This window comes from Diceros bicornis (assembly GCF_020826845.1).
Source record: "Diceros bicornis minor isolate mBicDic1 chromosome 21 unlocalized genomic scaffold, mDicBic1.mat.cur SUPER_21_unloc_1, whole genome shotgun sequence".
Classification (NCBI taxonomy): domain Eukaryota; kingdom Metazoa; phylum Chordata; class Mammalia; order Perissodactyla; family Rhinocerotidae; genus Diceros; species Diceros bicornis.
The window spans coordinates 1,665,402-1,686,047 of NW_026690885.1; the positions used below are offsets into that span (position 1 = coordinate 1,665,402).

At 38.7% G+C, this 20,646-nt stretch overlaps 1 protein-coding gene across 1 annotated transcript in view; it reads right to left on the reverse strand.

Moving 5' to 3' along the window:
* Window positions 1-9,422, reverse strand: part of LOC131401849 (centrosomal protein kizuna-like) — a 74,188-nt gene extending 64,766 nt beyond the window's left edge. Inside the window, 4 exon segments of the mRNA XM_058536948.1 lie at window positions 387-702; window positions 1,147-1,560; window positions 1,563-1,749; window positions 9,384-9,422. Of these exon segments, the coding sequence (XP_058392931.1) occupies window positions 387-702; window positions 1,147-1,560; window positions 1,563-1,749; window positions 9,384-9,422 (956 nt within the window).
* Window positions 9,423-20,646: the final 11,224 nt, after the last annotated feature.

Sequence of the window (20,646 nt, forward strand, 5' to 3'; positions counted from 1 at the left end):
TTAGATACAAAGTTCCTAGCCTCTAAAGCTGAATTCCTAGTAAGTTTAACCGTTTGTCACCTTCTGTGTTACCACAACTTCAAAATGATTTGTTTTCTTAAAAGGCTGGAGGGTAGGGGTGGGGGGAATGACTTATGAATTAACCAGGGATTGTTTGGATATAATTATAAACTGCAAATCACCATGATTTCAATGATATTCAGACTTTTAAAGCTATTTTATAAAAAAAGAAAAGAAAGCAAATTAGACCTTTGCTAAGAGATTATTTATGAGTAAGGAACTTATACATTCATGACTGAGTGCTCGACAATACATTCCCAGTAGAATGATCTCTAAAAATGTCTATAATTATTTATAGAATAGTAAAAAAAAATTCAATGGCTTACTCTCTTGTTGGTGAGTTAGTGGAGGATTCCTTTTTTGAATCAGGAGAGCTTAGAGTTTGCAAAATACAATTATGTTTTTCGGTGGATAGGGCACCTCTTTCTTGCTCAGAGTGGATTAATTTTAAGGCCTCTATTCCATCTTCTCCCTCCATCTTGTCACTCAGATTTGGCTGTGGTTCTGGACTCTCTAAAATCAGACCATCTTCACTTACGGCAACTGTGAGGTCACTGCTGCTGCTCAGACTTTCCTCTTCCTGCTGTTGCTGCATTTTCCTGAAGGGCTTCTGTGCCTCGGGGTCCCCGTGAGGAGGATGATCTGGAAGAGGGGATATGAAGAGACTACTGATCACTAAGTGCAGGGAGAAGCGAGGTAAGACGTTCCACCTCACGGAGTGGGATTATTCATCAGTTAAAACATGTAGAAACAATCCATGATTAATTACAGTATTTAAAAACTCATTAAAAATATTTTATTAAATATATTAAAAATATAACAATGAGTTTAAAAATCAGAGAATTCGCTTGTAAGAATATTTCCACATACATATTTAAGAATTCATTAGACTGGAATTTGTTGGCAAAGTCACCACTGTACTTTGTTTTTTGACAAAAGATAAAATTAGAGAGTACACTTTGTTCTTACATAAGACCACTACCACCCAGAAAAACTAAATACCAACAAAAATCAGCAAACAACCTCAGCCTCTCACCCCACCTGAGAATCCTTCCTGAGCAGAATGTTTCTCTTGAGAACACTTACTTTCAGATGCACAGTATTCTGAGACTGATATTGGAGCGACTGGTAGTCTGGCACTGTCTTCCTTGACTTCAATATGTTCCCGTGTCAGTATTTCTCCCTCTGATGCCCCTGATCTGCTGGAACTGTCACACTTTAAATCAGTGGTTCTGCTCCCTGCACGTAATCTTCCCCGTAACAGGGAATGGAGTTCAGCAGACTTTCTGCTTTCAGATAAATTACTCTTGCCGTGACGTGAGTTGCTTCCTATCTCCAAGCAATGAGTCTGTTCCTCCTCAGACAATGGGCTGGCTGTGACTGGCGTTTTCTCATCAATCTGAAGAGATGTCCTTCCATCTATTTTGTCAGACTTATTTAAGCACTGTGTGCCACTATTAGTGCAGACTACATAGCTGTCTGTCACATCACTGCTCTGGCTGTCTGTCGCTGTGAACGTGGGTCAGGAATTGTTCTGAAGTTCTTCGTGGGTTGGGGAGATTTCTGCTCTGTACTAACATCTCCAGCGCTTGGGATGGCTGACATTTGGCGGCCCATAAAGATTGTTGCTGGTTGATACAATCCTCTTGACACAGCTGTCCCCAAGTTAATCCCTGCCTGCATTGCAACCTGCAGCACCAAAAGAGACGTGAGTTAAATGTATTGTGTATGAACAATTAGGTTGTTTAGGTTGTTTTCAGAAATGAAATGAGGTAAAGGAAGCATGACCATTGAAATCAACAGCTACCATGTTTATAAAACTCATGGCTTCCTACAAAATGAATGAGCAAAAAACTGGTATAGTCCATACTCTTTAATTTTAAAAACAGTGTTGGTTCACAAAGCAAATATTGTCAAGGAACTATGGAATCTATATTTTTCAAAAAGAAATGCATACATTGCACAACTATGTGAATGTACTTAACGCCACTGAATTGTACACTTAAATGTGGTTAAAATGGTAAATTTTATGTTATGTATATTTTAGCACAAGCCAAAAAAAAAAGCTGTGAGTTCTAGCCACTTTCCTCAGAGATGCTCAGATTTGATGGAGCTAGGAAGGTACCTGATGGCAAAAAAAAAAAGGGAGAGGGAGAGAGAGAGATGCATACAAAGGACTACCAGAGGTTTCAAAACTCTATTTCTGGTATTATGTGTAATATAAAAAACCCTCCAATAATCACATTCAAGATTGCATTATAATATTCTGCATATGTGCAAACAGCCATAATTTCTAGTCAACCTCAAATAACAACAACAGTTTTTCCTGAACATCTTCAAATAATTTTAAATACATTTAAAGCAATTTAAATTTACTGGCATGTCTATCAGGAGAATGAACATTGTCTCTTCCTTGAAAAGAGAGAGGGGAGGGGAGAGGTGGAAAAAGAAACAGAAGCAATTGGTTCAGTGGCTTGATCAAGGACGCGCAGTGGGAAGCAGAACTGGAAGTAACAACCCTGAAGCCTTGAGGAATTTAAGTGCTTTTCTTCCAAAGAGACCAAAGCATCTCCACATATACAGTAGCATTTAGTTCACAGAGCCCTACAGAATAGATGGGGAGACGTATTTGCACCCCTTTTCTGCATATGGAAAAACTGAGGCCCAAATGTTCAGACAGAAAATGCCATAAACACAGCTGAAACAGAATCAGGTGTTGCTTCTCTTCAAATATACCATCTCTTCTATTCCAAAAAATAAAAGAAACAACTTTGATGTTAAAAACAAATGAACAGAGATGTCAGAGAAAATGGTAGAATAAGAACCTCTCAAAATTCTATGTTTCATAAAAGAAACAGTGACACCGGAAAACATCTTCGACACTGGAAAATAACTTAGAATTCCGGAGATTAACCACAGGCTTGCAGCAATCAGGGGAGCATTTACTCAAGAAAAACAACTGAATCTTGGTAGGAACAGTACACTTTATGGTGCTTTAACTTGTCCTATTCTCATTTCCCACTCTTCAGGTCTGCGGTAACTTTGAAAATCCACAGCCTGTAACCCAGCAGTCTAACAGCTACTGGAAGGAGTGGAAAAGAGATGGAATTCCTTCAACGCCCCATGCTCAGAGAACTGTCATTACGTGACTTATCTGGTGGTTTCCTGGAAGGCTACACTCACAAGACTGTCTTTATTTGACTTAACTTGGAGCTCACACAGTGCAAAAAGCCTTCTCCTTGGGGGTATTTGTCAAAAATAATCAGAGACAGGGGCCGGCCCAGTGGCGCAGGCAGTTAAGTGCACGCACTCTGCTGCGGCAGCCCGGGGTTCGCCGGTTCGGATCCCCAGCATGCACTGACGCACTGTTTGTCGAGCCATGCTGTGGCGGCGTCCCATATAAAGTGGAGGAAGATGAGCATGGATGTTAGCTCAGGGCCAGTCTTCCTCAGAAAAAAGAGGAGGATTGGCATCAGATGTTAGCTCAGGGCTGATCTCCCTCACAAAAAAAAAAAAAAAATCAGAGACAATTGTTTAACATCAAGGCTGTATATAAAAGCTGGGCAGTAGATAACAGTTGGGCAAACAACAGGCTAACCAAAAACCTTAAAAGGAAAAGCTGGTTAACAAGATGTCCATAGGGGGCTTTGAAAAGCTCCAACACACTCCTGGAAATCCAGATGGCCACCTGCACGCTCAGGCCTTGGGCATGCTCAGGAAAAGTCCTGAGAAGGGCCTAAGCTCTCACCTCAGGCTTGCCCGGAGGCTCTGCGCAAGCACTTAGCAAAGGTCAAGGTGGAATTGTAAACTGCCTGGATGAGGGCTGAAGGTGTGCCCGAAGACACACTCAAAGCCCCTTGGCAAAGACTGTGAAACTTACTGGTTTTAGGCATTTCAAAAAACTCTGTCTAATCATTAGCTGATCACTAATAAGTGAATAGAACCTTCAGTGACCACACATGACAAAAAAATACTTTACATAATTAGTCCAGAAAGTCAGTAAACAAACAGCAACAACAAACTCTGAGAGGAAGAGAATCAGATGTTCAGAGTTGTCATATTTTATTATTTTCAAATGTCCAAATTGTAACAAAAAATTATGAGACATGAAAAAAAACAAGACAATAAAGCCCATACACAGGAAAAAAAAAAAAAGCAGTCAAAAGAAACTATCCCTGAGGAAGCCCAGATGTTGGACTTACTAGAAAAAGGCTTTAAATTAGCTATTTTAAATACGTTCAAAGAACTAAGGGAAATCATGTCTAAAAAAATAAAGGAAAGTATGAGAACAATGTCCAAAAAGAGATTATCAATAAAGAGATAGAAATTATTAAAAAAAAAAAAAAAGAACCAAATAGAAATTCTGCAGTTGAAAAGTACAATCACCAGAATAAAAAATTCACTAGAAGGGTTCAGCAGCAGATATAAATAGGCAGAAGAAAGTATCAACAAACTTGAATATAAGTCAATTGAGATTATCAGACTGAGGAAAAGAAACAAAAAAGAACGAAGGAAAATGAACAGAGAGAGATCTGTGGGACACCATCAAGCATACCAGCATAGGCACAATGAAAGTCCCAGAAGGAGAAGAGAAAGAAAAAGGTGCAGAAAGAAATTCTGAAGAAATAATGGCAAAAACTTCCCAAATTTGACGAAAAACATTAATCTACACTTTAAAGAAACTCAACAAAGTCCAAGTATGATAAACTCAGAGATCCTTACCTAGATACATCATAATCAAACTATTGAAAGCCAAAGAAAAAGAGAGAATCTTGAAAGTGAAAACAGAGGAGTGACTCCTCATATATAAGGGATCCTCAATAAGATTAGCAGTTGATGTCTCATCAGAAACCATGGAAGCCAGCAGGCAGTAGGATAACATACTCAAAGTGCTGAAAGAAAAAGACTGTCAATCAAGAATTCTATATCTACCAAAACTTTCCTTCAAAAATGAAGGAGAAATTGAGGTATCCCTTGCTAAACAAAAACAGAGAAAATTTGTCATTACCATACCCGCCCTACAAGAAATACTACAGGGAATCCCTCAGGCTGAAATGAAAGGACACTACACAGTAACTCACATTCACAGTAAGAAATAAATAGCACTAGTAAGGGTAACTACATTGGGAAATATAAAACAAAGCATAAATATATTTTTTGTTTGTAACTCTTCTTCTTCTCCTATATAATTTAAAAGACAAGTGCATCAAGCAGTAATTATAAATCTATGTTGATGAGTAGCATATAAGATATAAAGATATAGTTTGTATTACAATAACATCACAAGGGAGTGGGAAAAGAATGGAGCTATACAGGAGCAAAGTTTTTGTATGCTATTTAAATTAAATTGGTATTAATCCAAACTAGATTATTATAAGCTAAGATATTAATTATGACAGTAGGGTACCCACAGCAAAATAAATGACAGAGATTTAAAATGGTATACTAGAAAATATATATTTAGTGCAAAAGAAGGCAGCATGGAGGATTAAAGGAACAAAAAAAGATATATAGAAAACAAAGAGCAAAATGGCAAATGGAAATCCTACTTTTTCGATAATGACATTAAGTTTAAATGGAATAAATACTACCATTAAGGTAAGAGATTGGTAGAATGGATAAAAAACATGATCCAACTATATGCTGTCTAAAGAGACTCATTTTAGATTCAAAGACACAAAGAGGTTCCAAGCAAAGAGACAGAAAAGGGTATATGAACAAAGCCTCATGGAAAAAATATACTATGCAAACAGTAACCAAAAGAAAGCTAGAGCGGCTATATTAATATCAGACAAAATAGACTTTAAGACACAAAATTGTTACTTGAGACAAAGGACATTTTATAATGATAAAAGGATCAGTTTATGACAAATTTATAACAATGAGAAACAGATATCTATACCTATATCTATATATCTACACATATCTTAACAACAAAGCCCTAAAATACCTGCATCGAAAACTGAGAGAATTAAAAGGAGAAATAGACAATTCAACAATAGTAGTTGGAGACTTCAATACCCCACATTCAATAATGGATAGAACAACTGGATAGAAGATCAATAAGGAAACAGAGGTCTTGAACAACTATAAACCAATGAGACCCAATAGACATATACAGAAGACTCAACCCACCCAACAGCAGAGTACATATTCTTCTCAACTGCACATGGAACATTCTATATGTTAGGCCATAAATGAAGTCTCAATAAATTTAAAGGGATTGAAAGTATGAACTCTGCTGACAATAGAATGAAATTAGAAATCAATAAAGGAAGGAAATTTGGCAAATTCAAAAATATGTGGGAATTTAAAAACACACTCAAATAATTAATGGGTCAAAGAAAAAATCACAAGGGAAATTAGAAGATAGTTTGAGATGAATGAAAAAGAAAACACAACATACCAAAACCTATCAGAAGCAGTGCTTAGACTAGGGAAATTCATAGCTGTATGTGTCTATATCAAAAAAGAAGAAAGAACTCAAATCAGTAACCTAAACTTCCATGTTAAGAAATTAGAAAAAGAAGAGCAAATTAAATCCAAAGCAAGCAGAAGGAAGAAAATTATAAAGATTAGGGCAGAAATAAATGAATTAGAGAAGAGAAAAGCAATACAGAAAATCAACAAAACCAAAAGTTGATTCTTTGAAAAGATCAACAAATTGAGATACCTTTAGATAGACTGACCAAAAAAAAAAAAAAAATAGAGAGAAGATTTAAATTACTAAGTAAATCAGAAATGAAAATGGGTACTATGTTACCTACCTTACAGATATAAAAAAGATTATAAAGGCATACTAAAAATAATTGTATGCCAACAAATTAGATAACCTAGATGAATTGGACAAACTCTTAGATGGACACACACTAACAAAACCTACTCAAGAAGAAATAGAAAATCTAAATAGGCTTATAACAAGTTAAGCAATTGAATTAGTAATCAAAAAACTTCCCCTAAAGAAAAGTCCAGGACCAAAGGCTTCACTGGTGAATTCTACCAGACATTTAAAGAATAATTAACACTAATCCTTCATCAACTCTTCCAAAAACAGGTGAGGAAGAAATACTTCTCAACTCATTCTATGAGGCCAGTCCCTAACACTGAAACTAGACAAAGATGTCACAAGAAAAGAAAATTACAGACCAATATTTCTTATGAATATAGATGTAAAAATTTTCAATAAAATACTAGCAAACCAAATTCAGCAACATATAAAAGGGATTATACACCATGATCAAGGAGGATTTATCCTAGCAATGCAAAGTCGGTTCAACATATGACAATCAAGTAATGTAATATACCATATTAATAGAATAAAAGACAATCCCTCTGAATAATTATCTCCATAGACACAGAAAAAGCATTTGACAAAATCCAACGTGTTCATGATAAGAAAAAAACACTCAACAAACTAGGAATAGAAGGGAACTCCCTCAACTTGATAAAATGCATCTAAGAAAAACCCACAGCTAACATCATAGTCAACAGTGAAAGATTGAAAGCTCTCTCCCTATGATTCAGATTAACACAAGAATGTCTGCTCTCATCACTTCTATTTAACACTGTACTGCAGATTCTAGCCAGGAAGTATGACAAGAAAAAGAAACGAAAGGCATCTAAACTGCAAAAGAAAAAGTAGTCACGTGCTGAATAATGATGTTTCAGTCAATGACGGACTGCACATACGACGGTAGTTCCAAAAGACTAGTATCATATAGCCTAGGTGTGTAGTAGGCTATACCATCCAGATTTGTGTAAGTACACTCTATGATGTTTGCACAACAGTGAAATTGCCTAACAATGCATTCCTCAAAACATATCCCCATCATTAAGTGATGTATCACTGTAAATCTATCTCTATTTGAAGATAATGTGATCTTATATAAAGGACTCCACAAGGAACAAACAGAGCTAATAAACAAGTTCTGCAAGGTTGTAGGATACAAGATCAATATATAAATAGAAATAATGTACTTCTATACATTAGCAATAAACAATCTGAAATTGACATCAGAAAACAATTCCATTTACAATAGCATCAAAAAGAATAAAATACAACAGAATAAATTTAACAAAGAAGTGCAAGACAAATACACTGAAAACTATAAAACATTGAAGAAAGAAATTAAAGAAGACCTAAACAAATGGAAACACATTCTGTGTACAAGCAATGTAAGACTTAATGTTGATAAGACAACAATACTCCTAAACTGATCTACAGATTCAAAGCAATCTCTATCAAAATCCCAGCTGGCATTTTTTCAGAAATTGACAAGCTGATACTAAAATTCATATGGAAATACAAGGGACCTAGAATAGCCAAAAAAATCTTCCACAGAAGTGCAAAGTTGGAGGACTCACACTTCCCAATTTCAAAACTTACTACAAAACTAGAGTAATTCTAGTCTGTACTGGTATAAGGACAGACATACAGATGAATGAAACAGAACTGAGAGTCCAGAAATAAATCCATGCATCTAAGTCAATTGATTTTTAAGACATCATCTTTTTAGAGCAATTTTAGGTTCAAGGCTAGAAGGGGCTGGAATTGGTTATTTCCTTTTCTCCACATAGAAGCCTAGGGCCTTCTGGAGTTGGGTATTTCCCTTTCCCTAGATCAGTTAGGCTCTGGTTAAATAGCTTCTCCTGAGGGCAGATACTGCTAAGGACAGAATGCTCTAGTGCATTTCAAAAATGGTTCCTTTTCCCCATTCCTCTACCTGAATTATGAGGGAATTTTTCTCCGATGTTCACTGTGAGGACCTGTAAACTCACAAAAGAGGGGAGTCTCCCTATGACTAGTCCCCCTGGAGTTTTTAATCTCTTGAACCTATTTACACTGAGCCTCCAGCAATTTGTCAGTTACAGTTGAGGTTTCTCTCCCTCAGCACTGGTTATTGTAGAGGTTTCAGCTCTGTTCTGGTAAGTTGTGATTTCTCTATGCACCTGGCGGTCCCTCCAATTTTAGGAGCAGTGGACTGCCCTATGATCTCACTTCTCTGACAGACTGAAGAAGAGTTGCTGATTTTTTGGTTTGTTTGTGTTTTTACTTGTTAGGATGGAGTGGTGACTTCTAAGTTTCTTACTTGTTGGACTGGCAAAGAGACTATATTGCAATTTTAACAGCTGCATATTATCCTGTTCTATAGATGCACCATAATTTATTTAACCAGTCTCATTTTGATGGACCTTGGTTTGTTTCCCACCATCTACCACTGCAAACCATGCTGCAACAATATCCTTGAGTGTATGTCTATCTGCAAACGTGACAATACTAGTGGGACAGTTTCCTAGAAATAAAATTGTTGGGTCAAGATTGCCTTAGAGGATATTGCAATTTCACCATCCAAAGAGGCCATTACGTCATTCCTAAGAGTTTTCCATTATACCATATGGTTTAATTAGCAAAATTATATTAATCAACATTCTGATTTATCAATATGAACAGTATTTGTGATACAATGTGTCTTCTATTCCTTTTGTAATTGAAAAGCTGATATAATAACAAAGACAAATTTTAAAACAGGCAAAAATCACCTATTACCAGTACCCTAATGTAACAACTACTTTCATTTTTCCTGTTCTCAAAATAAGTTATTTATAAAGATGGCTCCAAGTGATGTGCTACTGTGCTTGAGCTTCAGCTGGCTGCACGTGAGGACTCAGAGTAGGTACACAATAGCGGTCATTTAGTGAAGACCTGAGGCAAATCAGTGACCAGACTTGTGAGTTTGGAAGGCCTTTGATATTTCACTTTCAAGACCCATTTAGGGAGTGTTGATGAACCAATACCAGAGAAATTACTAACCCAGCTCAGGGAGTACACAGCAGTCCCTCCCTCTTTGTTGGTCTGTTAAAGGCCAAGACATAAAGCAAAGGTGTAGGCCTGTCTCAGAGATGAGAAAGCCACCTGGGAGGGCCAAAGGAAGTGCCTTGAGTTACTCCTTGCAACCAGTAGTTCTCAAACTCCTCTGACCCACTAAGAGAGACAGAAGACTCCAGGCCCATTTCCACTGGACAAAGAAGGCCGAGAGCCAAGAAGCGGAGAGAAACAACAGGAGTCTAAATGGTAACCTGTGCGATCAACAAAAGTAGCACAAAACCATGATTTAACTTACAGTAAACGCTTCCGTAACCACAGGAACTGAAAACAATGACCAATTCAAAAAAGCACTGTTAACAGTGGGTACTTCCTAAAAACAGGAGAAGTTACAATTCTCTGTGATAGCAAGTAGTTATTAAGTGCCATTTTGCCAAGAATTCCAGACTTTTTAGAATATGGAACTCTGGGTCCTCAACAAACTCTAGTAATACACTAATTAGTGAGAACATTATATTTTAGTGGCATGTAATAAATCAGGCGTTATAAAAAGATTACCCTTAATTATGCATAAAAATCAGTCTGGTGCATTATTCCCCTATAAGGATCAAAGGAGGCAACTTGTATTTGAGGATCTGCTGAGACCCAATAGGAATAAATAGAAAATTATTTAGGAGACTCAATAGGGAAAAAAGTTCTACTTTTTTGGAGGGGGAGAGGGGTAACTTTTTATTTTGATATAACTTCAAACTTACAGAAAAGTTGCAAGAATCATACAAGAAACTTCCCTAATACTCTTTAGCTGGATTTAACAATTGTTTATGTTTTGCCCCATTTGTTTTATCATTCTCTCTCCCTCTACATACATGCATGTGAGTATGTTTATATATATGCATACTATTTTTTCCTGAACCATTTGAAGGTAAGTTACAGACATCTTCCCTCTCTCCCCCTAAACAGTTCAGTATGTATTTCCAAATGTCCACAGGGACATTCTCTTTCATGAGCAGAGTTCAATGATTAAAATCAGGAAATTTTACATTGATACAATCTTATTTTTCATTCCACAGTCCACATTCAGATTTTGTCAATTGGCCCAATAATCTCCTTTGTAGCCAACTTTTTTCCAGGTTCAGGATCCAATCTAGGGTCATGTCTCTTAAATTTCTTTTAATCTGGAACAGCTCCTCAGTCTGTCTTTGTCATTCTTGACCTTGACATCTTTTTAAGAATATAGGCTGGCTACTTTGTAGACTGTCTCTCAATATGTGTTTGACTGATGTTTCCTCATGGTTACATTCTGGTTATGCATTTTTGGCAGGAAGACCACAGAAGTGTGTTTCTAGTTTTCAAGTGACAGGAATAATACTTTCATAAAGTAAGTTTTTTTTTTCTTTTGTGAGGAAGATGGGCCCTGAGTTAACGTCTGCCAATCCTCCTCTTTTTGCTGAGGAAGACTGGCCCTGGGCTAACGTCCATGCCCATCCTCCTCCACTTTATATGGGACGCTGCCACAGCACGGCTTGAGAAGCTGTGCGTCGGTGCGCGCCCGGGGTCCGAACCAGCGAACCCCGGGCCACTGCAGCGGAGCGCGCGCACTTAACCGCTTGTGCCACCGGGCCAGCCCTGATAAACTAAGTTTATTGGGAGGGAAATTAACTTCCAATCTTTCTCCTATCAAACAAAATAGTTAGAAATATTCCCTTAAAAACTTGGCTTAAAAAAACAAAAAACAAGACTGACAACAATGTAATATCATTTTATACCCATTACATTAAATTTTTTAAAATTAAAACTATAACACTCACTCCTGGACTGGGTCCTGGAACAGCAAAGAGGCATTAATAGAAAAACTGGTGAAATCTGAATAAAGTCTGGAGTTTAGTCAATAGTGATGTACCTATGTTGGTTTCTTAGATTTGACAAGTGTGGCACTATAATGTAAGAGGTTAACAATGGTGGACACTGAGTAAGGGATTCAAGGGAAATCTTGATATTATCTTTGCAGCTTTTCTGCAAACCTAAAATTATTCTAGAATGAAAAGTTCACTTAAAAAATTATAACCCCCAGTATTGATGAAGGATAGGTAAAACAGAAGCTCTTGCATTCTTGGTAGCAGAATAAACAGGCAGAATCCTCTTGGAAAAGAGTCAGACATTAAGGGTCCTAAATATCCTTGTTGCCTTTGATTCTATAATTCTACATGGAAACATTGTTAAGGAAATAAACCTAACAGAAAAAAAAGCTACGTGGACAAACAAGTTCATTTGCAGCATTACTTATAATCATGAAAAGTTGGAAGCGACCTATATGACAACAAAATAGGCAAGATTAGGAAGTCATAAAAACGAGGCAAATGAAGACTATGTCACATCAAGGGAAATGCTTAAATATGGTAAATGAAAAAAAAATTATATATTCAGTATGCTTATACCTATGTAAAGATCAATCTAAACACAGGAAAAAGAAATTACCCAAAATCTGTTTGTACAGGATTATGCCAGGAAAATGAACATTGTCTTCTTGGCTTTTTTTTTCCAATTTAACAAATTTAACTTAATTTAAACTGTTAAAAACAGTTTTATTGAGACATAATTCACAGATCATATAATTCATCTTTTTAAACTATATAGTTTAGCAGTTTTTTAGTTTATTCACAAAGCTGTGCCACTATCACCACAATCAATTTTAGAACATTTTCATCATTCCAGAAAGAAACTCCATACCCTTTAGCAATCACTCCCCATCCGCCCCAACCTCCAGCCCTAGCAACCACTTACCTTCTGTCTCTAAAGATTTGCCTCTTCTGGACATTTCATATCAATAAAATTATACAATAGGTGTAATAGGTGGTCTTTTTTGAGTGGCTTTTTTCTTTTTCTTTTTTTTTGGTGAGGAAGATCGGCCCTGAGCTAACATCTGTTGCCAATCTTCCTCTTTTTGCTGAGGAAGATTAGCCCTGAGTTAATATCTGTCCCCATCTTCCTCTGTTTTCTATATGGGATGCCACCATAGCATGGCTTGATGAGCAGTGCGTAGGTCTGTGCCTGGGATCCAAACCTGCGAACCCGGCGCCGCCAAAGCAGAGCGCGTGTACTTAAGCGCTACACCACTGGGCCAGCCCCTGACTGGCTTTTTTCACTCAGCATAACGTTTTCAAGGTTTATCCATGCTGTAGCAGTTATAAGTACTTCCGTTTAACGGCCAAATAATATTCCATTGCATGGATATACCACATTTTGTTTATCCATTTATCAGATGATGGACATTTGAGTTGTTTCCACTTTTTGGCTGTTATGAATACTGCTGCTTGGAAATTTGCACATAAGATTTTGTGTGCATATGTTTTTACCTCTCTTGAGTATATACCTAGATGTGGAGTTGCTGGGTCACATGGTAACTATGTTGAACATTCTGAGAAACTGCCAAACTGTTTTCCAAAGTGGCTGTACCATTTTACATTCCCACCAGCAACAGTTTAAACTTTTATAACAAAAAATGTACAAGAAATCTGCAAAAATTAACTCCTGCTCACCATAAGGTAATGCTACATTTGAACGGGCTCAACATTCGCAAAGTAAAATATTGGCTCTAGCAAAATACAAGCTGGGCTTTTGCAGGTTGGCAGATTTCCCACTTGCCGAGAACAGGCACAAAGACAGGCGTCTCTTTTCTTTTTTAAAATAGTCTGTCAGTTTGTGTGCTTAGCAACAGGAAATAGGGTGGTCTTGAATCTTAAAATTCTGAACATAATTATGTGTCTTCTCAAAGCAGTTTCTGAACCAGGGAAGCTGAAGAGAGAATGTCGCGTTTCACATTATTGTTGACACTAGAATAACAGTAGGAATTGACAGGTTTTTGAGAGACAGATGTTATTGCCGAAAGAAGGACCGTGTATCAGAATTTAAGGATCTGACATAATGGTCAACTTTTTTACGCCTTCCTATTACTTTCTGTAGTTGAGTGCTTGAGGTAAATCTATAATCAAAGATTTTAGTTCAGTTCTTCCTTTTCCTGTCACAGTTACCCATCTGCAATTTCTTAAAAAATATTGAGAGCTGGGGAAAGTGATAGCAAAGCAAACAAACACAACTGAAAATACTTATTAAGGAACAGAAGGTAACTTCTTCAATCAGGCATTCCTCTTTGCTGGAGGAAAAGAGGGGACATATATAAGGAGATATCAGCAAGTTTAGAATTATTGTAATGATGTCTCGGTTAATAATTACTAACTGGAATTTTCAAAGCAAGAGGATCTTGACCACTACTGTACTTTGAAAAAATATTTGTTATACTTCGTTTTACAATATGCTGAGGAAATTTTAATTTTTTCTTTGTATATTTTTTCCCCAGACAAGGGAATTGGGAAGCATCAAGGTGAATGTAGAATGGAAACAGAGCTGTCAGACTAAATTTTCAGCTTTTCACACAGTATAATTATCACTTTTTAGTTTCCACATAAACAAGTCCTTAAATTACATTAAGATTTCAAAAATATCCCTTAATAAAAACTTACATATAACAATCCTGAAGGAATTATTTTACTTTACCATGTGTTATAAACTGAATTGTGCTGGCCCCAAATTCTTATGTTGAAGCTCCAATCCCCAATGTGACAGGGCCTTTAGGGAGGTAATTAAGGTTAAATGAGGTCATAAGGGTAGAGCCCTAATCTGATAGGACTGGTGTCCTTAGAAGAGGAAGAGACAGCAGAGATCGCTCTCTCTCCACGCACAGGCACAGAGGAGAGGCCATATGAGGACACAGAGGAGGGTGGCCACATGCAACACAAGGAGAGAGGCCTCACCAGAAACCAACCCTGCTGGCACCGTGCTCTTGGACTTCCAGCCTCCAGAAGAGGGAGAAAATACATTTCTGTTGTTTAAGCCACCCAGTTTGTAGTATTTTGTTATGGCAGCCTGACACAACTAAGACACCACACCAATGTGATTTGTAACTGTTCTTTCCTTTTTGCCACTGTGATAGATTATAGACACAACCAAATTTTCTCAACTGAGGCCACAAAGAGATGTCTCTGGCCATTAAATCCAATAGTCATTGGAACTATCTAAATTTTAAAATGAATCCACTAAATTTAGGCTTCAAAGGATGTATTCTAAGTTATTTTGTAGGATAAATCACTATAAAATCAATATTTTACGAGTTGTTACCACCAGGGGGCTTTACCTCCCATTTCTTTAATTCATAGCTAGCCTCTCTATCCCCATAGCTGGCCTCTCCACTATCCTAGATCAGCGACAAGAAGCCAGGACCAAAGTATGGCTGACCTAGTGGAGAACAAAGATGGTGATGATGGTGACAGTGGTAAGAGTGGTGGTGACAAGATCAGTGAACATTTGTCAAGCACTTACCAGATGTCAAGCAGATATCTATTACCTTTTTTAATCTTCAAAACAACCATTATTATTATCCCCACTCTTACAAGATTTAGCAAGGTTCAACAATTTGCTCTCTGTCACAGGATTCAAACCCAGACACAAGCACTCCAGTGCCCATTTCTTATGCTACAATTCTCAAAACTGAATCATTTAAACTCAAATTGTGTTACTGAACCATAGCTTTTTTGAAAAAATAAATAAAAATCCCTAATAATTAATCTGAAGTCTATGTCTAATTTCTTACTAAATACAACCAGTACAAAACCAGATCTACTAAAATAGACTCTAAATGGAACTTGTACCTGATAAATAAAACCAAGTCCCTGTAGGGTAAATGGGAAGAGTAGAAAAGCAGACAGAAGCTTCAGGAGAAATTCAGCATTCCTAAATTGTACCAGTAGGTGATTTTCAAAAAATGATGGAACATTTTTTGTTCAACATTTTCCCCAATACCTCTAGGCCAAAGCAACTGCCTTCACCAAAACAATACAAGTTAAGTCTTGGTTTCAAGTAAAGAACAGAAGCTTAACAAGTGTCTGCGAATATCAAGGCAACTGCTCATTCTTTTATAATACAATTTAATATGCCCTGTATCTGCTCGGAAATTCCCAAATAGGGTGACTCAGGATATAACTATGTCTCTTAGAGTTCCCTGTTCACTAAAGAATTACCACAGAGAGACAGAACACCAACTCCTTTTACTAATTCTGAGAGACCTGAGTAAAGATAAAAGCAACTCATACTCTACCACAATTAAAAAAGCAATCTCATCCACAGGCAGGCTCCTTTTTCCTAAAATGGATTAACCACCTGTCCATTCCTTCCTCATATATTTAATTTTTTTTCACTATATTAACATTATTAAATTAACTAGAGCTTCTATTCCTAGAGCATAGATTACCAAAAGTTGGATTGCTGGGATAAAGTATATATGGCTATTAACTGTGATGGTTATTGCTAGATTCCTTTCCAAAAAAAGTTCTAGGCACTAACATTTTTTTTCAGGCTATATGAAGCAGGCTGTCCTTTTCTACTAATACAGTATTTCATAGACTATAAGTACACAAAGTTTGGAAAGTCTTCTAAAGAACAAGAAATCAATATTTGTTCTCCTGTGGAGGCTTCTGTAATCCCTTTTACTATCAAAAGGAGAAAAGAAACTGTTACTCACAAAATTTATCTGCCTCATGCAAAATCGACTTATGTTTCCTTTTCCCATTCTTGTTCACTTTTCCTCTCTTCCCCATCACTCCACTGTAAGATGTGCACCTATATGTATGAACACAGCTTTCTCACTTGTAAGAGCCTTGACACCTAACACACTTGTCCCATAATTTCACCACAGAGAAGGCGAAAGGAACGATAGTTGGGTAGCCAAACATTTCCACAAAAGGTAAGACTTTATTGTTATTTTCTTTCTTGACTACGAGAGAAGCTAAATCCCTTAAAGAAAGGCTCCCTCTCATCATTTTCCTAAGTGAAATCTTTCTTCCAGTAACTGAAAAGTGAGTAGATATACTTATTAATTAAGGCTCTGAACCCGTCTGCTGAGATTTGCTCTTCTACCGACCAGTTGTGTGACCTGGGAACAAGTTACCTAACTTCTTTGGCCTCTGTTTCTTAATCTGTAAAATGGGTACAAAAATAGTTCTTACTTTGTAAGGTTGTTGCAATGAGAGTGTGTATATGTTTATGTTTGTGTGTATATTTATAAATATTTATATACACACATATATAAAGACCTTAGTATCTGAAACACAGTAAGACCAATGTAAGTGTTAGCTGTAAATCTGAGCCACATTCCCCACTACCCACCTGGAAGGCACCCCTAAAAGGAAGCAGGATGTGGAGAGTTCAAACTTCATTTGCCCTCTAACTCCATGTGAAATGGGAGGCATGCACACCTGGCTCAAAGAGAACAGCTGTCTCCTCTCCCTCTTTGAAGTCAGCGGGCCATTCTCACTCACCAGGTGTAGCAGGGGAAGGGGCCCTGGGCCCTGCCCCACGGGAGCTCATGGTCTAGCGAGCCTGGAGAGAAGAGCAGTTACTACCCTCTCCTGAAAACAGGCCTGCAGATCTAGTTTTAGGGCCAGGACTTCAAAAACTGTTTGTGTATTCAGTTTAATTTCTAATTGTTTTCTGAATAGAAACACACATGAATTAAAAGCTATTAAGACAAAAGAGGTCCAGCTGAACACAGAGAGACTACCTTTCGACTTGTCATCGCTCTGGGTCAAATGAAGTCACATCTTTGAGGATGGCAGAGCTGAGGGGTCACCATCCCCATGAAGGCACAATGGCTTGGTATTAGAAACCTGGGCAACCGCTCAGAGCCCCACATTAGGGAGATTCTTGTGCACTGTGTATAACTGAGCAGTGATTCAAGGGGACTGTTGGTGAAGGAAGCACTGTGGGCTAGCAAGGATAAGAAACTGAGGCTTATACAGACAACTTTAAGTAAGAACCCAACTCCTTCACCCCCTTCCCCTACTGTTCTTTCCTGTAGCGAGTATGACAGGGCCAGGCCCATATCCCTGGGGCCCTCACCACCCCAGTACATGCCCACAGTGTCCTCCTACAAGCACCCATGCCTCCTGGCCTGAGCACTTCCCTCGCTGCTGTGCAGCTGCCAGAAGTGGAGCCAGGCACAACAGTCAGTCAGTGACAGACGGGAGGGGAACGGTAAACGCCTCCCTTTCCCACCCCTGTGTGCAATAACTCTGAGGCATGTTCTACAGTCTTCCAAGGGGACTGAGCTCCAGCTGCTCACAGAGGTAACCTACTCAGTCACACTCTTTATCGGCCCTGTCACTTTCCTCTCTCCTCTATCTGGGATTTTTGGGACCACCTCCTACATAAACTACTTATACTCAAATCCTTGTCTCAGGATCTGCTTCCCAGCAACTCCAACCTAAGTCATTTCCTCTTTAAATATGGGCACTTCAGGATAGTCTTATGACTCCTTTCCCCTTGCCAGGATGTTTATTTTAACCAGGTGTCCCCTCCAGAACACGGGTCACTTCACCCCTTGGAGATAAGCCTGGGCTCTACAGTGGCTGCCTTGGTCTTATGAACACTACTCAGATCCTGGGAGCTGCAGGCTGCCCTCTCAGGATGGAACTCTTCCCACCGTGTAACACTGGGGTGTCTTCGTCTGGTGCCTCTCCTGCTGTGGGGCTTCTTCCACTCACAGCTCCACCACCTCTCCTGACATGGCTCAAATCCACAGCCAAAGCCACTGCACACTAGGCACACATCTGTCTTCTTGCTTGAAATTTTCTTCAGTGGAGCTTGAAGGTATTTCTTCTCTCCAAAAAAGCCAACTCAAATGGATGCTCCTTTTATTGGAAATGTGAGCAGTTTAGAGATGGGCACTCTGCTTTTCATGGCTCACCTGATTCAGCTGGAATATTACAGCACTAAGGGAGACCATTTCACTAGCTCCCAGAGTTAGATAAAAATGCAGAATCTAAATAAATAATTGAAATATTTCACATGATGTAGCTAGGATGTTTTTATCTGATCAGGAATTCCTCCCAACATTTGAAGAGCCTTTCACCCATGCCCACTTATAAGGCAGTGCAGCAAGATGGCTAACAGTATGGCTGCTGAGGCCAAACGGTCAGGGTTTGATTTTTGCCTCTGCCTAGCTGTACAGTCTTAGACAAGTTAACTTACCCCTCTGAGCCTCCCTAGAAAATGAAGATAACAACAGTATCTACCTCCAGGATTGCTGAGAAGATTAAATGAGTGGGCCCTCAATCCAGTGACTGGCATCCTTATAAGAAGAGATGAGGACACAGAGACATGGAGGGAAAAAGATCATGTGAAAGACGTAGGCAGAGATTGGAGATCTGCTGCCACAAGGCAGGGAAGCAGGAACCACCAGGAGCTGGAAGAGGTGAGGGAGGATTCTCTGCTGTTGGTAAACTGTGTGTCAATTGTAGGCCTCTCCCTCTGTTCTCACTCAAACCATAAAACCTAACAGTACCTTGTCTTAAAAATTCTGATTATCATGTGGCTTATCATACGGCTGTCCTGAAGATCATGGACCATGCCCGATGCCATCATTTAAATTTCTCAGGTCCACAGTTATCACCCCTGAACTCCTTCATTTCTCATTGTAACTCACTGAAATCACAGTCTCCATCTAAGAATCAGTAAGGAATAATTTTAAATGTATGGGAGAGAAAACCCAGCGAAATTTAACTTAAAATAATTTAACAATATAAGAAGAAGGAAGAAAAGAGTCGATGAGGGAAGAAATCAGCTCTTGGTAACGAGACTTGAGGAGCAGATTGTGTCCAGGCACAGAGATGCAGCATACAAATGAGGGGGCAGGTCTTGTCCTGACCGTCCCTGATGCCCACCCCTCCTCTGCTCTCCTCCCAGGTGGCCTCAAACCCAGTCAGCGGCTCTACACTGTGGCCTCACTCAGCTCCACTCCCCAGAACTCCAGGTCTGGCAGGTAAGAACCCCGTGTATACCCGGCTCCTCCTCCTGTCCCATAAAGGGTCCTGTGCCTGGATCCTGCTGGACCAGAGAGGGCCATTTGACACCCCATTGCTAGGACAGTGGGGATTTGGAATATGCAGATTAGCTCACACAGAGGAATTAGAACACCCTAGTCCTAGTGAGGAGTCAGCCCCACACCAAAGCTGTGGGCTCTGGGATGGAGCCATCACTGTGTTAAATCCAGAGGCCATTGTCAGGAGGCACAAGGCACAGCCGTCCACCTCCACTCCCTCTCTGCCCTTCTGTTTCTCAGTCACTCTTTGACCCTCTGAAATAGGCTTCCTTCCCCGTGACTGCTAAGACTGCTCTATCAAAGCTCTTCGAGAAAGTCCAGAAAATTCCAGATCCTTCCAAAACCACCTCAGTCCTTTTCCTTCCTGACCCAGTGAAAGATCCCCCCATCTCACTTCTGTAACTTGACCCTTTTTGGTTAATTTCAGGTGTCAACTTGACAGAGCTAAGGGATGCCCAGAAAGCTAGTTAAGCATTATTTCTGGATGTGTTCACACGGCTGTTTGTGGAAGAGATTAGCATTCAATTCCATAGACTATGTAAAGAGGCCCACCCTCACCAGTCTGCGACCTGATACTACCACAAATACGCAGGCAAAAGATAAGTTCATCAAATACCATAAGAAACTACAGTAACAATTCAGAGCAGAAGGAAATGACAAATCTCCAGAAACCAACCTTGAAGTCACAGAAATTTACAATCTAAATGACAGAGAATTCAAAATAACGGTCATAAGGAAACTCACCAAGTTACAAGAATGTTCAGACAGTTCGATGAACTCAGGAATAAAATTAATGAGGAAAAGGAAGACTTCATCAAAGAGACTGAAACTATTA